Source organism: Phyllostomus discolor, chromosome 5 (assembly GCF_004126475.2).
Source record: "Phyllostomus discolor isolate MPI-MPIP mPhyDis1 chromosome 5, mPhyDis1.pri.v3, whole genome shotgun sequence".
Taxonomy (NCBI): Eukaryota; Metazoa; Chordata; class Mammalia; order Chiroptera; family Phyllostomidae; genus Phyllostomus; species Phyllostomus discolor.
This window is the reverse complement of record NC_040907.2, coordinates 154,711,120-154,728,684: the sequence shown is the minus strand read 5'-3', so window position 1 is coordinate 154,728,684 and position 17,565 is coordinate 154,711,120. Positions and strand designations below refer to the sequence as shown.

General features: G+C 56.7%; 1 protein-coding gene across 1 annotated transcript; it reads right to left on the bottom strand.

The window, feature by feature from the left end:
• Positions 1–860: 860 nt before the first annotated feature.
• Positions 861–14,868, bottom strand: TRIM8 (tripartite motif containing 8). Its single transcript, XM_028511371.2, has 6 exons — positions 13,230–14,868; positions 4,400–4,495; positions 3,864–4,097; positions 3,033–3,064; positions 2,783–2,898; positions 861–2,429 (listed from the first exon to the last, which is right to left on the bottom strand). Exons 1-6 carry the CDS (start codon positions 13,797–13,799, stop codon positions 1,822–1,824), a joined length of 1,656 nt encoding a protein of 551 aa, XP_028367172.1. The 5' UTR covers positions 13,800–14,868; the 3' UTR covers positions 861–1,821.
• Positions 14,869–17,565: the final 2,697 nt, after the last annotated feature.

Genomic DNA, 17,565 nt, shown 5'->3' with positions numbered 1-17,565 from the left:
CACAAGCAGACCGACGTACTGTTAGGCAACAAACCAGAGATGTTTTCAAAGAGGTCAGCTCCTCTGCAAGAGGGCTTCTGGGGTGTCCCATCCCCACCTTCCATCTCAGGGGTCCCTGTGACAAGCAGGACCCTGGACAGTCCCTCATGGCTGACTTGTGAAACCCCAGGATGTGTCAGAATCACTGGGGAGTTAAAAGTGCAGATTCCTGGGCTCTCGGTGATTCCCACCAAGTGGGGCTCCAGGAACTGGCCCTTTGGATTAGTAAATTCCCAAGACATGCTAGACTCTGAGCTCTGCCAAAGGGGATAAAGGTAGGATGTACTTTCACTTTGCAACCCTGCTCCCATGCCTTCCAGAGCAAAGACTTTCCTGCCTGATCTTCTACGCTAAGGCGCCAGAGCCCAAGTCACCAAAGGAAGCATGGAGCTGTGACCCCACCCTTCCAACGGGGGCCCAGTTAGACCAAATTCCAAGACAGGGTCTTGCTTTATTTCTATGCAGTGCTCGTGCTCCATGAGTACTTGTGGACTGAAGGAAGCACTCTTCGACTTATATTTCTCCCTTTGTCTGACCTAGCGAAGAGCATGTTCACAGAACCTCAGAGATGCCGGGGCCCATGAAGCGGAGGGCTGGGCCTGGGACACTCTCCGCAAATATTTCCCGAATAAACCCAAGGCCAAGAGTAGATATAGTTAGTGCCTGATGGGTTGACACTCACAGGCCCGGAACAGGCTAGACCCGGGAGAGAATCGGGCCAGGAGCGCAGGGCCTCCGTTCCTGGAAGGCCCTCTCCACACGGATGCCTGAGGAGTCCAGCCAGGACTAAGGGAGTTGGGGGTAAGAGGCGAGGCAGGGAGTGGGACTGCGCCATTATGTTTATTAGGTCGGATTTCCGTGTGTGCTCTAGACAGATTACAGAATAAATACCTGCGCCTTGAGAACAGAAGTCCACGATTCATACAAAGTGCTCACTACAGGAAGCTGCTGTGTCAAAATCCAGGCGAGGACCCAACTCAGGGCAGCCCCCCCTCCCCCACTGACCTCCACAAGGGCTGTGCTATGTTTTGTGTAATTATTTCTTTTATTTCTTTATTATTATTAATATTATTATTATTTGCTTTTGCTGTGGTCACTATCGTTGGCAAAGTTCCTTTTTCCCTTTCCTGGACACGGGGTTCCTGCCTGTAAGATTCCACTCTGAGGCTGAAGGCGCCAAAAGCTGCGTGAAAAGTGGCCTTTGAACTCCGTCTGGGAGGATGGTGAGAAGGAAGCAGGAGAAATCATTCTTTGTTTAAAAAAAAAAATTAAAAAACAAAAGCCCCACAACCTACAGGTCATTCCTTACTCAGTCAGTGATCAAACTGCCCAAAAGAAAAACAGGAGCAGAAGCAGGCCAGCGGGCACTGGCCCTTTCTTCCAGGGTGGGGTGAGGAGGGTGCGTGCCCACCCCCCAAGGCTGTAGGGAAAGCTGTGGCTCCTCCTAGCCATGGAGGTGGGAAGAAGTGGAAGGAAAAAAGGAGAGACAGAGAGAGCTCAGCGCCTTGAGGTACGCGCTTCCCCAACTCCAGGGCCACCTGCGGCCCCGGCCCGGGTCAGCTCCCATGTCACCTCCGTGTCCAGGAGATTCATAATAAAAAAAAAAAAAATCAAAAAAACAAAGGCCAAACAAAACAAAATCCAAAAGGACAAGACTTGGGGGAATGAAGGAGGAAGGGAGGGTGGACAGGAAGGTAGAAGGGCAGGTCTCTGGATGCATAATTCCCGAGCCACTGGGGGCTGGGGGGGAAGATTCCCCAGCGCCCCGCCGCCTGCGTGGCGTTAGCTCGTCACGTAGTGTTTGGTGGACGGCTGCCCATACACCCTGTAGAAATCCTGGTGGCCAGGCTGCTGGGAGGCGTCGAGCCAGTCTCTGACCGCCAGGCCAGGAAGGGACTGGGGGACGGAGGGTGCGGGTGGGAGCGGGTGTGAGTACTCCTGCGAGGGCACTGTCCAGGGGAAATGGCCGGAGCGGGGGTAGGGCTGGTGGCCGCCATGGTTGGCCACGGAAGAACAGTAACAGTTGTCCACAGAACAGACGAGAATCTTGCGGCCACCGTACTGGGGGAGCATGGGCTGCTGGGCGGCGGAGCCATTGGGGTACTGTGAAGGGGGAAACACAGGGCTCGAGTGCACCGGCTGGGCACCAGCCGGCAGGGCCACCAAGTGCTGCGTGGAGCTGCAGGGCCCCAGGGGCTGCCCTGACTGGCCCTCGCCGCTGGCCGTGCCCGCTGCCCCATACTGGCTGCCCACAGGGCCCGACGACGTCTCTAGGAAACTGGCCTCGGGGAAGGCCATTGAGTGCTTGCGCTTCTCCGCCCCAGAGCTGCTCACGCCACAAGGGTACAGGGGGACGCTTTGCAGGAAGGGCACCGGTGTGCTGAAGGGGCCTGTGGAGAGTTTGGGACAAAAGCCGCTGAAGTTCACATCCGAAACAACCCAGGCCTCCTCTCCCCCGGGACCTTTCTCATCTGCGGGACCAGGCACACTGCATCATGCATCATTTTGGTCAGTGTCACTGCTTCATTACTGGTAGTTACTATTATTATTCCCGTTTCACAGCTGAAGAAACTGAGGCTCAGGGAGGGGCAGGCTTGCCCAAAGACCCACAGCTAGAAGTAGCCAAGCAAGGACATGAAGAAAAGTCCACCCGACTAGGCCACGCTGCCTCTCACAGGGAAGGCTCTGGTTTATGCCCCTGCCCTAAGGGCTCTCCTCCTTCCGTTGAGGGCCCCACCCTCACCTTCTAGCATCTTCCGAAGCTGCTTCTCCTTCTTGGCCACCTCGTTCAGGAAGAGCTTGGAGTTCAGGTGGCCGATCTTAGGGGGAGAAAGGCTGCTGCCCGTGCAGGTCTGGGTCCTGGGGGCAGTGGACGGGGCATCTGCTGTGAGGAGGGATCACCGGTGAGCCCGCCCCACCACCGCCCTGTGGGCCTGGCCCTCCCCGCCCTCCCCAGGAGGTGCTCCCCTGAGGGCCAGTGACCGTCTGCTCACCTGTCCATGAGGATTTTCACAGACTTGGTGTTCTAGGGAGAGAGAAGAGGCTGAGTCAGTGGAAGAGGCAACTCGGGAGAAGGGAAGACAAGATCTGTCCCGCTTCCCTCTCCCCGGGCAGGATGACCTCCCTGGGGAGGGCTGACCTCCTGATTCTGGCTACAGTGTGGCTGGGGGTGGGGGAGCTTGTGGTGGAGGTGTCTTCGTTTTTAAGAACAGCTGACATTTATTGAACACTTACTATGCGACAGAATACTGCAAGTGCTTTTTATACACCCATCATTTTCTCCACGCAGCTAACCTAGAAGGAAGGTTCTGCTGGCACTCAATCCTCTATTCAAAATCTTTGGGGCCAGCTGTGTTTTGGAATGTGGAATTACATGGATTTCAGAAGGGAAATATGGTGCCTGTAGCATATATTACATATCACCCCCAGTCGGCACCATAATCCAATACACAATGTTTCTGTAGCAAAATGTTTGAATATTTGTACCAAGGAAGATAAATAAAGACCATAAATTGCCAACACCAAGTCAATTTTTGCTGTTAAATGAGTTGCCAGGCTTTTTTCCTTGTGTACAGATTTTTAAAATTTGGACTGAGAATAAGCAGATGTGTATTGTAAACCCCATTTTAAGGGGAGGAAACTGAGGCATGGGGAACACAGATAACTTGCCATGGTCGCCAAGGTCACCAAGGTAGAAAAGAACAGGGTTGCTCCAGAGCCCTGTGGGTACACTGGTCAGGGAAACCGGTTGGGGAGCAGAGAATCACAGACTCCAATGTAGGAATGCCCCCAGGCCCCACCCGCTGCTCCTGGGCCCAGCCCACCTTCATGAAGCTGACATCCTCTGTCTTGTCGAAGAGCAGCTGCAGGGAGCCCAGCAGCTTCTTGGCCTCTTGCATGCGCTCTCCGAGGTGCAGCGCCTGCGCTGCATTCTCACTGCAGAACTTGGCCTGGGCCTTGTCCAGAACCTCCACTGTCTGCCCCAGGTCCTCGTCTAGCAGCTGGTGCAGCTTCTCGTACTGCAGCCGCACTTCTTCCTTCAGCTGGCTCACCTTCTCCTGTAGGCATGGGGCAGGAGTGCTCGTCAGGACCTCTGGCTGCCACTTCCGCCTGTCTCGCACCCTGGATGGCAGAGTCTGGGACCCCAGACCCCCAGGCTTCCCAAGAGCAGGGTGTGACCTGCTGGTAGCACAGGACTCTGTGCCAGGTGTCCCCGGTATCAGTGGGGCTCATCCGCTAACAGTCCGCTGAGAGACTGACCGAGGGGTTCTGGCCCAGATCCTAGCCCAAGGAAGGTACTAGCCCCAGGTCCTGCACCCAAGCCGCCCCCACCCCACACCACGAACTTGGGCTTAGCTACCTCTACCAGGCGCTTGTCTGACTCAAGTTTGTACAGCTGGTCCTCAATGTCCTGCTCTCGCTCCTCCAGCCGGTCCTGCTGTTTCATCAGCATCTTCTGCAGGGACAGTGGAGGCAGGGGCATCAGAAGGGGCTGTGGCTCTATCCCTCCCTCACCAAGGGTGGGTGAGTACCAACCTTCCCTCTACGGAACAGACTCATCCTTAGATCTTTTGACCCAGGTCACCTAAAATTTCTGCCATCCAACCTCTGCTGGCCCTAATGCAATCCTGGGGGACTGGTTGGTGACAGCTGTCGGGCCAGCCTGTTCTCAGGAACCAAAAGCCTGGAATAGCTTCTCATACATGTCTAAACCATGAGCTTTCTGAGGGCAGGGTCAGGCCAGCCTCTGTTCTAAGCATCCGCCCCCCCCCCCCACCTCAGATGAATCTGATCATCCCAGCAACAATATGAGAGAAGTACTATTATCCTCATTTCAGGAAAGAGGAAACCATAGAGGTTAAGTAATTCATCCCAAGCACATAGCTAGTAAGTGGGAGAACTGGGATGCAAACCTCGGTGATCTGGCGGTAGGCTCTGTTCTTACCCAAGTCATGCTGCCTCCCTCTGGGGAGCCCCGTCTGAGAGATGAGTGCCCTAAGACGCAGGGTCCAACACCCTTGTTCTTGATGCCGAGAGCTGGGCCTCAGCAGTCCTTGCTAGCTCCCTCGGCCCCCAAGTTGGAGCCCGGTGGAAAGGAGATGCTGGCTGTCCTAAAACCTGAGGCCAGACTCCTGGAAGGTACTGGACCAAGCTGCTCATCCCAGCCCCTAATCTCCTATCTCCACAATCCCCTTGCTCCCAGCCCTGCCCGTCCCAGCTGCTCCCTCCATTCTGTCACTGGCCGTCAGCAGACACACCCCTTTAAACAGGGTCTTGCCCCTGCTCAGGAACTCTGACTCCCTCCTTCCAAACATTTTAGCACAGTAATGGAGGCACTTTTAAGACCTGGTGGTGTCCTGTCCCCAACATTCTGCACACATTCGCACTCCCTGCTCCCTGCTGAGGGTTTTCTGCAGCCTACAGTGCCTGTTCCCCCTCCTTGTATCTTTCAAGGCTCAACTTAAGGCCCCCTCCCTCCTCTAGGAGACTTTTCATGAACCTGCTCAGAGCCTGTACAGGTCATGCAGTGGGGCTGTCACAGTCCAGCCTCTCTATAGCTGTGCTGTCCAGGACGGTAGCCACTAGTCACACGTGACTAACATGCCATTATCCCAGAAAGAGCTACAGAATACACTATTCTGTATCTCAGCTCACAAACCAGGGTTTGACTGTCCTACAAAACTCAAGGTCTCTTGAAAATAGGGCTTTGTGCCCTGGCCAGGTAGCTCAGTTGGTTAGAGTGTTGTCCTGATACATCGAGGTTGCAGGTTCAATTCCCAGTCAGGGTGCATACAAAAAAATCAACCAATGAGTGCATAAGTAAGCGGAACAACAAATTGATGTTTCTCTCTCTCTCTCCCTTCCCCTCTTTCTATAGGGTGCTGGGCCACACAAATGCCATACGTGTGTGTATATATATATCTATATATATCTATATATCATGTTTACTATAAAACCCATGGGTTTTACACATAAAATAAGGTTTGCAAAGCAAACTGCACAGAGCCTACCTCACAGTGAGTGTCCACTCAACAAGGAATGATTCTTTCTCCTTCCTCTGCATGGGCCTCAGACTGACGCTCAGGTCTGACCCCATGACTCCCACTCCCACCCACACACAGCTGGCTTCCCAAGCTGTCGCCGACCCCTTTCTTACCCCCACCCCCTTTCACATGTGAGGAAGACTGGGCCAGTGAGGAGTTCAGTAGCCCCCTTGTGTGTTGGTGGCTAAACCAAGAACTAGGACCCCGAGAAGTGGAGTAGGTGGTGGTGAGGCTCTCAACTAAGCTGGGGAAGCCTGGGGCAGCCACCCCCAACCACCTGACCTTTCAGTGCCGCAGGGCAGGACTACGAAGAACCAGCCCCAGGAGACCCCGCTCTGCCCAGCACCTTATACTGACAGCCGGCTCCTACCCCAGCCCAACATGCACAGGGATCTGTTGGAACCCAAGGGTTGCAGCTGTTGAGAAGCACCTCTGGGTGGGAGGCGGGAATAGAGGTAGGTAATTGGAGATCCTCCTGGCCTGTGAAACCACCCAGGGATGTGTGAAGAGGGCAGCCAGCACCTCACAGTATTGCCCAGACACATGCATACAATGGTACGCACCGCCTGGAGAATACCTCACGCACATTGTCCTATACAGCTGCACATGCACCTGCTCCCACCCCCCTGCCCAGTGAAGGCTGCACCTCCAGAAGGCCCCAGTCAGTTGAGGGAGGCCTAGAGGGAAGGCAAGGTGGCCAGGACACCCTCTTTCAGGAACGTTATACCTTTTTACCTCCCCTCTAACAGCTGGCCCCCAGATTTCTGCCTGCTGGCGACCTTATACCCACACTCAGGAGGACAGCCCTCCACCCCACAACGCATCTCAGACTCCAGGCCACCCTTGCCTTGCCAATGCCCCGGATATCTGAAAGCTCAGGTCCCATGCACCCCACCGAATCTGTGCATCACGGACTCCCTGCTCAAAACCACCAGTATCCGATGGGAGGTGCACCTGGGGTGGAGGCCCAGGAAAGAGCAGCCCAGGTGGGTTCCCAGCCCAGTTGCCCTCAGGGGATAGGAACAGGGCTGCTCTTATTCCAACCCTCCAGACCAGTGGGAGGCCCCTCCCCCACACCCTGAAAGCCCTTCAGGGGGTCCATGGCTGACCCCTCAGTGCAGAGCCAAGGGAGGCACCTCCTGTCCAGTCCTGGGTTGGGGGTGGGGTGACTCAGCCTCTTCCCTCTTCTAGGCCTTTCTCAGAGCCTTTTCCGACAGCACTTCTACCCCGGGGCCCTGCAGCATCTTGCCTTAGCTTCAGCAGTCCCAGGTGCTGGTTCCTGGCTCCCTGGAGCCCTCTGAGGGAGGAGCCCAGTGTGGCTGGGTTTTCTAGTCCCCTGCCCCAGCTCAGAGGCCCTTGGGCTCCTGTCTCTGCCACTGGGGAGGGGGCCGAACTGGCCAGCTCACCCTTTCAGGCACTGCCCTCCCTGGGGCCAGGTGATCTTAACTCTGCCACAGACAACACCTGGAGGAAGCAGGGGGTTGGGAGGACCACTAGTGCCTTCCTCAGGCACTAGGAAACTTGGGGGACGGAGGGAAATATCCCCGTGCTGCCCCTTCATTACCCCTCACCTCAGTTACCCCAAATGACTGCATCAGCTTGCTGAGAAGCTGGAAGATGGGGAGCAGAGGAAGCAAGGGCTGGAACCCTCTCCTCATCCCAAACCCCGGGGAGTTGCTGAGAGCTAAGGCCCGATTTCCCACCTGGGAAAAACCCAGAGCTGAGATAGGACCAGATTTCCCCCCTTGAGTCAGAGCAAGGGCTCTCACTGCTGGGGGGAGACTTCATAACCTGCTCCCAACCCACAGTAAGTCACCTGGGCTGTGACACACCTCAAGTGTGCAGGAGCAGGGGGAGCAGAGCAAAGCGGGGACCCTTGGTCCGGACTAGACGCACTGATGGACCAGGCCTCCAGCAGGAGGGGCGGCAACAGGAGGCCCAGCCCCGCTCCTCGGCCCTGGGCCAGACAGGACCTGCTCACTCCTGCCCCTGCCCCTTGGGTCTGTGAGGGCAAAGCAGCAAGAAGGCTTGAGGGCACTCCATTCCCATCTCTCCAAGGCCCCAGAACATCCCGCTCCTCATTCCTGTGACCCAGTGTTCTAGACTCTGCCTTGAGCTGCTCCTTCTGATGCCCCTCCCAGCCTGGAGAGGGGCCAATCAGTCGTAAGCCCCTCAGATTCCTGTCCTGGGAAAGGCTCATGTCTCTCTAGAGCCTGACTGGCCAGGCCCAGCTGGCATTTTTGGTGCCAGACTGGACTGGGCAGACGGGTGAGGCCGTGGGGACTCTAGGCTGTATAAAAGTTAATAAATAATAATAAAACCCACAAGTCAACCTTGCAGAGAAGCAAGGTCAGGAGGGAACAGGGCCCCAGGAGCTGGGCCAGAGGCAGGCCTGAGGTTTTCAGACAAGGCCAGGGCTGGGTCCTGCAGGCTGCGGTGGGAGGGTGGGGGGCAGGAAAAGGGAGCTCAGCCAGCCAGACCCCTGCCCAGACGACTGTCGAGCCAGCTCCAGCTCTGGCTGCAACCCCTGCTCCAGAGCTACCCTACCCTCAACCTCCTCCCCAGCTACCAACCCCCCCCCCCCCCACTCAAGATCTCCTCCCAGAAATGCATTACCTTCTCACTCTCTGGGCCACAGCACTCTCCCCTCGTCCCAGAGCAGCACTGCCTACCCTATATGCCCCTATCTGTGCCTCAGCTCCTGCCTTGGGCCACCTGGTGAACCCCCAGGCTGGGGTAACCACAGACCCAGAGAGAAGAAGTGCCAGGGCAGGTGCCAGGGCAAGGAGAGACGCAGCACCTGGGAGGCGAGCCCCAGTGGACCCGAGAGAGGGTTTCCCAGCTGCAGAGTCAAATTAGCTTTTGCCATGCAGAGAGCAGTGCTCTGGGGCAGCAGAACAAAGAGGCAAGAGAGAAAGCCCCCCTTTGTCTGGGTTTGAATGCCAGGCCAGCCGGGAAGGGAGGCTTTCCCAGAGCCAGGGATGAGGCCAACCAGGCCTGCCTGCTCAGTCCAGGGTCAGGGTCCAAGCCCGGCTCATCTTCTCCCTGTGCCCACCCAGACTGCCCCAATACAGCACCGCAGGGTCCACCCAGGCGGCTACCTCCGATACTGCCACAGGCAACAAGCTCACCCTAAGGTGAATCCCATCTTCCCCTTCCCTCCCTAATTCCTGTACCACCAGGTGAGAAAAGTTGCCCAAGACTTACAAGCACCAGCCACAGCCTGAGCAGGCAGTCCCGCTGGCACCATCACGCTGACAGTCACACACACAGACACACACACACACACACACACACACACTCAACTTCGCCTGACAGGTGTGCAGCATGCTTGCTCTCTCACAAACACACACTCGTGCTCTTTCTGACCCTGCACCACACACACATAGACAACTACATAATTCAATCAGTCACCCACATTGTACCTTCTCAGAGATACACACGTTGAGGTACAAAAAATTCACCACATGTGAGATACACAACCAGACGGGCCGGCTACACACACACACCTGCAGACTGACATGAATACACCACTCCCCAGGGTTGCAGGAGGCAGAGGGATCAATATTCGTGCATGAGAAGCGCCTGGCTGTGTCAGCAATATCTTGGGGTGGAGGTGGGGGTGGGCCTCTGCCTGGGCCCAGGGAGGCGGGCAAAACCAGTCTCCTGTGCAGGCTCAGGATGGCCAAGGAAGTGGCACCTACACAATGCTAGCATCTCAAACACGCAGCCTCCCTGCCCCAGCTCCCACCCTGCCTCAGGAGTATGGTGGGGGACGAGGTAGCTGGGGGCAAACCTCACCCCTACAGTCCATGCGATACAGACACGCGGAGTGGAGACCTGGGATCCCCTCTAGGGTTCCATACGACCCCTCCAGCCAAGGGCAATGTGAGCAGCGGGTAACATCACCCCAGCAGCTGCAAACCATAAGCCGGCCGAAGCAGTGGGATCTCCTCTGAAAAGAACATCTGAACTCTGAACCTCCAAGAATGCAAAGACCATTCCCCATTCCAGCCTTGATCTGGGGTCCTACAAATGACAAAGAAGCACCAACTATGACCTGAAAACACTCACACCCCCTGTATATCCCCTCACACACAGAGTTTGGCTTTAGCTTGAGTCATCTTTCCAGGCTGAGGGAGGTCTTGATAGGGGCGCTCCCAGCTCACAGAATTCCTGTTGCTCAGATAAAACCCTAAACCCAGGGTGGGGATTGAAAGAGGGTTTGAACACCTGGGGCTGCCAGGCCCAAGCCCACCCAAATGTCCTATTCTTAGGCTTTTAGCCTCTCATAGCCCCAGGGGAGAACATATTTAGTCTAGACACAGCCCAGAGAATGGTCTCTGGGGCCCACGCACTGGGCATCCAGGCCTCGGGAAAATGTGACCTACACACTGGCCTCCCAAGGGCACGGTGGGACCATAGACTTCACAGGCCTGACTCTGGGACCCCCTGCTCTGCTTGCCCCGCCTCTCTCCCAGTGGGCCCCTGCTCCAGGCCGCTGGCCCATGCTCTCAGGGTTGGGGCCCCCAGGGAGAGGTTGATCAGGTTTTCTATTTCTAGCCAATAGGGCATTTCAGCAGCTGCCCCCTCCCCTCTCCCAGGAGGACAGAAGAGGAAGCACAAGAAGCAGAGCTACATTTCAAGGCATGTGTCAGGCCTCCATGCTTCTGCTCTTATATCCAGGAGAATTCTGTTGCCTTTACTCACAGTACCAGCAGAAGTCCTTTGGGACTGATTCCCAAGAGAAAAGAGGCCCAGGGAAAGGTCCTTCCCGCCCCCCCCCCCCCCACCAAGGGCCCAGATAAGATGGAGAGTGAAATGGGTTCTTCCATTCAGGTTCCCCAAAGCTCCCCCCTTCCCCAATATTCAATAAGTACAACTCATACTGAGTGGTGCTGGGCGATTGAAGGGTTTCCAACTCCAGTACCCTGGGCAGCAGAGAGAATCCTGAGGGCTGGAGGGGGATGAGACTCAGGCTAGGGGGCACAGATGCTAAGCAAACAGAATTGCACATCTGGCCCTGATGTGACCCACCACTTCTGAGCCTGCCCATACCAGGAACAAGAATGAAGACACAAACACACGGGCACAGCTGCTGACAAAGTTCAGGGCCTGCTTCCATCCAGTCTCTCCTGTGAGCTGCGGACCGGAGACCTGCTGATGGGACTCCCAGGGTGCACTGCATGCGCATGCCACCCCCCCAACCCCAACTACACAACCAGGAGACAGGTGCATTTGAGGGCAAGGCAGACAGTCTCAAAGACACTAGTAAACACAGACATACATGGAAAGATCCCCTCCTATTACTGAGTTAGGTACCATTATGCTTTCTTCCCCATCCAAATCAAAGACATCCCCAGCACTCAGACACAGCTAAGAGCCAACTGTGGGTGGGAGCACACATGCACTCAGCGCCCTGTTCTGTTCCTTTCAGTCCTGTCTTAGCCCTTCCCCTCCTCTCACTTTCCTCTGCCAATCCCAGGACTGAGAACTGGACAGCCCCCTTTCTCCTGCCTCTGCCTTTTCCCAGCCTCCTCCCCCAAGCCCTTCCATCTTTATTAATAGCAGCAGCTTCCCAATGCTGGGGAAAGTCTGAGCTCTGCCTGCCCTCCGGCTCCTCTGCTTTCTCTAGGCTTCTGCCTTTTCTAACCCTAGTGGGGAAGGGGGGGGAGGGCGTGATGGCTCCTCTCTCCACCCCCTTACCCCACACACTTCCTTTAAGAAACCAGAGGCCTTGTCCTGGCACAAAACCCCAGAGCTAGCCCATTGAATTGGAAACTAATTATACAGCAAATTTTATTTGTTGTCTTTGCCCTCAGCCAGTGGCAGCCCTCCTGCCTTTTGTTAGTTGTCTGTGTACGTTTTTTAATTGCTAAACAGTGACTCATTCAGACTGGTCCCTCCAAAGGAAATGGCCCTCATCTGCAACGGCCCTTGCTAGCTGCTTCCTCATACCCAAGCTCCTCGCTGGCCTCGACTAGCCCCCAGGGGCCCCCACCCAGAAACACTCCCAGTCCTCCCAGAGCCCAGCCTCTGCCCCAGGCCCCAAGCTGGGGCTCCAGAAACGGCTCAGACAGTCTCAGGCCAACCCCCTTCCTTCTGGTATGACTCAACTCCGAAAAGCCAGGGGACCAGGGAGGGACCTAGGAGGAGCCCCCCTCCGAGGAAGGGGACGGAAGTATTGCCTCAGTCCGGCTCCAAAGCCAGGCCCAGAGGCCTAAGGGGGAAGGCGGTTTTGACATTGGCCGCTGCTGCAGGGTGTATACAATGGGAGGGGATGTGGTTCCGTAATCACTCAGCCGGCAGCCCAGGGGAGCCAGCTGCCTGAAACCAGATTGTGAGGCGGCTCAACCTTAAACCCACAGGATTCTTTTTCCGTCTTCCACTTCCCCTCCCCAAATGTGGGAGGGCTGTGATGGAGGGCTGAGCTGGGAGCAAAGGGCTCAGGATGAGAAAGACGAGACACATACTTTAAGGTTTGTTCATGCAGGCGCATGCAACACAGACAGGCGCACAGAGGGAGGGGGTTCTCACACACGGACAGCGGGCTACCCGGAATAATCCAAATGGTCGAGACACTGTCCCGTGGTACCACTGGCTGTCCAGGCCTTGTCCTCATAGACACCCGGAGTTCTGCTCTCCCCGGGGAAGCTCCCTTCCACCCCGCAATGTGTTTCCAGCAGGGCTAGAAACTAACATGGCTGCTTTTGTTTACTTCCTCATTGGTATGCCAACATCATGGATCATGTCAGCCACAGCAGCGGCACCAGGACACTCATTACATAAACAGCAGCTGGAGAAGCAAAACCTGGGTCACCGCCTTGGTGACTTCCCTAGGGCCTACAGAAACAAGGCTGGGGGAGGGAGCTGTGTGAAAAACGGAAAAGCAACACCCAAACTCTACCCTTGACAGCCCCACACCTCAGTTCTATAAATAACTTACAAGATGGGCTCTCGGAGCACAGGTGCAAGAACGTATTAAGTAGCCATGGGGGACCCTTCTTCCTAGAACCTTGAACCCAAACTTTCAGAGTACTAGAGTTTGGAAGGGGGCTTCTGGCCTGATGTCACAAGAGTCAGCCTGTGCAGATGGGAGGTCCCCACAGAGTAGGGAGTGTGTGAGTATGTGTGTAAGGTACTTGCCCGGATCTCATTCCTCCGGATCTCCACGTCGCACACCGAGTGTCCCTGATGCGCACCGCTGTAGTAGCAGCAGTACTGGCACACGGCCACCTGCTCGGCCTCGCAGTGGTAGAGGCGGTAGGCGTTGTGCTGCGGGCAGCTCCAGGCCCGCACGTCGTCCGCCTCCACCAGGAGGTGCCCGCGGGCGGTAGAGGGCTGCTGCAGGTGCGTCTGCACGTGGGACTGGCAGCAGGGCGCCTCGCAGCGCAGGCAGACCTTCTGTGCGGGGAGAGGAGGGCCGCGGCGACAGAACACGCAGTGCAACGCCGTGGGCGGCTTCTCCACGTGCAGGGCGTTGAACTTCTCCACAATGTTGGTGAGCTTCAGATTCTTCTCCAGGCCCGGCTTTTGGTTGTAGGCCTGGTTGCACTCCGGACAGCGCACCAGGCCGCTGTCCTTGGCCCAAGCCTCGCCGATGCATCCCCGGCAGAAGTTGTGTTTGCACGGCAATTGCACAGGCTCCACGAAGACATGCAGGCAGATGGGACAGATGAGTTCCTCCTCGAAGCAGTTCTTCCAATTATCTGCCATGGCGACTGCGGGCAGGGGGCCCGGGCAGGCCTTCCCAACTCCCCAGCCCTGGGGGTCCGGCTGGTACCGCTCTAGGCCCACCGAGCCCCGAGCTCCGGCCCCAAGAGGCCCCGACAGTCGCTCAGTCACCAGCGCCTTCCGCGCGCCCGCCCCCCAGAGGGAGCCTCGGTCCTCACACCGCGCGCGCAGCCGGTTGCGTCTCCTCCTCCTCCCGAGCGCCTAGCGGGAGGTGGTGGACTGCGCCAGGGCCGCAGCCGGGGCACCAGCCCTGGAGGGGAGCGCCGGAGTCCAAATTCCATATAAGAGGCCGCCTACCCGTCTGCGCGGCTAGGGCAGAAACAGCCCGCGGCCTGCGCTCGGCCCCGCGACTGACATTGGGGCACGCCCCGAGGCGGACAGAGCGGGGGAACCGCACACTTCCTCTAGCGACGACGGCGGCGGCAATGGTGGCTCCCTCCCGGCTCGCCGGCGCCGCGTCTCCCTTGCCTTGTCCAGGACCCGAGGGCCGGGGAAACAAGTGCTGCCGCGCCGGTGGCTGCTAGATCCAGACCGGGCGGGCTAGGCGAGCCGGCGGTCCCGGGGCTGTGGCGTGGGCGCCCCCGGGCTTGCCGGCCGTCTGCGGGTGCGGGCTGCTGGGCGCAGGCGGGCCGACTCCGGGGCGCTGTGTGCGCGCAGGGGCAGTCATTCAGATGAAATTCCAGTCCCCGGCCAGAGACACCAGCCCGCCTCTGCCTTCCTCCTCCCTTCACAAATAGAAACGGAAGGGGGAGGGAGAGAAGTGGAAAAAAAAAAAAAAAAAAAAAACCCAACCAGAAAGGGAGGGAGGAGAAGCCCCAGAGGTGCTCCGGCCTGACCTCCTCGTCGCTACTTCAGCGCTCCCCCGAGGCCCGGCGCCGGGCGCCCCCGCCGCGGAAAGACCCCGCTCTCCGTCTCCGCGCTGGGCGGGCGCCTCGGCTCTGCCGAGGAAAACAAGGATTGATCAAACTAGAAAGGAATTTTTCTCAACTGCTAATGAACAGGAGGCTCGGCTCGCGTCCCTCCCCTCCCCCTGGCCCGGCCCTCCCCCTTCGCCACCCCAGCCTCCCCCCACCCCCCCACTTTCTTTTCTTCTCGGCCTCTGCTCCGGCCTGGAAGGGTCCGGGCTGCGGTCGGAGCCAGCCCGCCGCGGCGGGGCCGGGCCGAGCCAGCCGGGCCGGGCTGCCTCCCTCAGCGCCCAGCCATCTTGGGCTCCTGCGGCCGCGGTGGCGGCGGCGGCCGGGGGTCCGGGTGTGCTCGCTTCGAGGGTCCTGCAGCGTTCTACCTCTCTCTCTTTTTTTTTTTTAAGGGGAGAGCTGGCGGCCTCCCTCAAATTAGGAGAGAGAGAAGGGAGAAAATGCCAAGTCCCGATTTCTCTCCACCTCTGCTCCACCCACCCCGGTCCGTTCCAAAAAATAAAAAAAGATTAGAATTGGAAGAAGTCGGCAGAAAGGTGAGCGCCGGCGGCCCCCGGTTGCTGCCCAGGCGACGCGTCCGGGGCGGGCCCGCGCTAGTCGCTCCTTCGGTGGGTCCGTTTGTCCGCCCGCAGCTTCTCAACTGAGGGGAGGGCACTCTGGGCAGGGTCTCCGCAGCGGCTGTCGCCTCAGAGCTTTATCCTCAGATCAAAAAAAAAAAAAAAAAGAGGAAGAAAAAAAAACAAACCCAACCCCAACACTCTCATCACAGCCACCTTCAGCCATCTTGCGCGTATTATTATTATTTTAGGAATAATCTGTTTAATAAAAATAGCTGAGTCTCTAGCCCCCCTCCCCCGCGTCCTGGGCTCCCCGCCCCTTTTAATAATAATCTCGATAATAAAAATGATCTGCGGGCCGGGCAGTCCGCGGCAGCCTTTTCCTGCCTCGGCTCGCTCGCGCTCCGGCTCTCCTTCCCCCAGGAAGGGGGCGCGGTGGGGGGATTCACCGCTGGGGCTCGGGAAGGGGTGCGTCCCTGTTGCCCGCTAGTTGGCCTCCGCCTCCACTGGGAGGGAAAGGCGCCCTAGCTGCTACCGCGCTGTTGCGAGGAGGGCGGGCAAGGGAGGGGCTCCTGCTCGCGGGACCGGCTGGAGGGGCGTCCAGGGGTCCCGGATCTTCCCACCACGGCCCGGCCTCGGAGTCTGCCGGCTGGGTAGGCGGATACAATGGGTTCCCTCACAGCCAGTGCGGCCGGCAAGGTGGGGAGCCAGGCGGGCAGGGGGCTGCGGTGAGCAGGACTCCTGAGCTAGGGCGGAGAGAAGCGGAGGGTGGTGTTTCTACCTCACGGCCGGTCCCGCTACTCAGGAAGGGGGCGGGGAGACGGGGAGGGGGAGGCGAGGAGAAAGCGGCGGCACAACCGCGGCGCCTTTAATCAGCACCCGCCGGTTCGGCCCACCCGGCACTGGAGAAATAAATGGACAGGGGAGTGGGGCCGGGGCGGGGCGTTTTGTCCGGAAGTGCTGTTACAGCGGCTGAGGTGCCCGGCCCCTCCCCTTTTCCCTGTCTTGAGTTGGGGCTGTTTCGGAGGTTGCTCCTGCTATTGGACCCCAAGCTGAGGCCCCGCCTGTTTAAGGCGGAGCAAACCAAAGATCCTCACGTGACTTGTACTAACTTGGGTACATTAAACATTGGGATGGGCTTTCTCGCTTCTTAAAAGGGCAATGATTCCACGGTGTAGTGGGGCCACTTTTTCCTGGGCTTAATTCACCCTTAGCTCTTTTTACCTGAGAGGCAGAGGGTTGTTAGCTCAGCTGCCTGATGGAACTGAGCAGAGAACTGCAAATGTTCACTGTGGGGCAATTTTCCTATGTCCTCCTAACTTTACCCGCTCCCCATTTCTGACGCTTAAAACTACCAAGCAAAATAGGAATTATTATCTCTTTAATGTTTAAAAAAAAAAACCCGGACGCTTAAAGAACTGTAGTAATTACCGGAGGTCGATTGGTCAGTCACCAAATATTTAACAAAAGCCTTTATGTGCCAAGGCATTTTCCTAGGCCTTGGGGATTCCTCGGAGAACATGTACAAAAAAGATTTTTTTAATTAAATATGTAGGATAACTGCTACATATGTAATATTCAATCTGTGATAGGAGCTCACACAGTGCTTTCCAAAAAAAGTGACATTTGAGCTGAAACCTGCATGTTCAAAAGGAGTCAGGCAAGTGACAGACAATCTGGGGGAAGCGTGCTTTAGTCAGAGGAAAAACAAATGCAAAAACAATAGATTAGGCATGTCCCAGGGCAGAATGAAGGCTGCGTGTTGGAAAAGACAGGTAGGAGCTAGAACACACAGGGCCTTCTGTATAGGTCATAGTAAGGAGTCTGGACTTGAAGCTGGTTGTGAGAAGCTGTCAGAGTTGGGACATATTTTGGAAGTAGAGCCAACAGGACTAGGTAAGGACTAGATATGGGATGGAGAAGAATCAATACATAGTAGTAATGGGGTAGGAATGGGATCAAGATGTGCTTATCACTGTATATAGTATATCCTTCTGAACTTTCCCCATGTATACACACACACACACACACACACCACATATATATGTATATATATATGAACTTTCCCCATATATATGTGCATGTACATGGAATATACCATATATGTGTATGTATGTATATATCTTGTATTCCCCCCCAAAATGTTTAAAGAAGCTGAATGGTGGTGCCATTTACCTAAGAGAGAATTAAAGAGGGTTAGGTAGGCTTGGGCAGGAAGATTTTTAGTAGTTCTAAGTTTGATTGGCTCATATAATCCAGTGGAAATGTTGAGGAGAC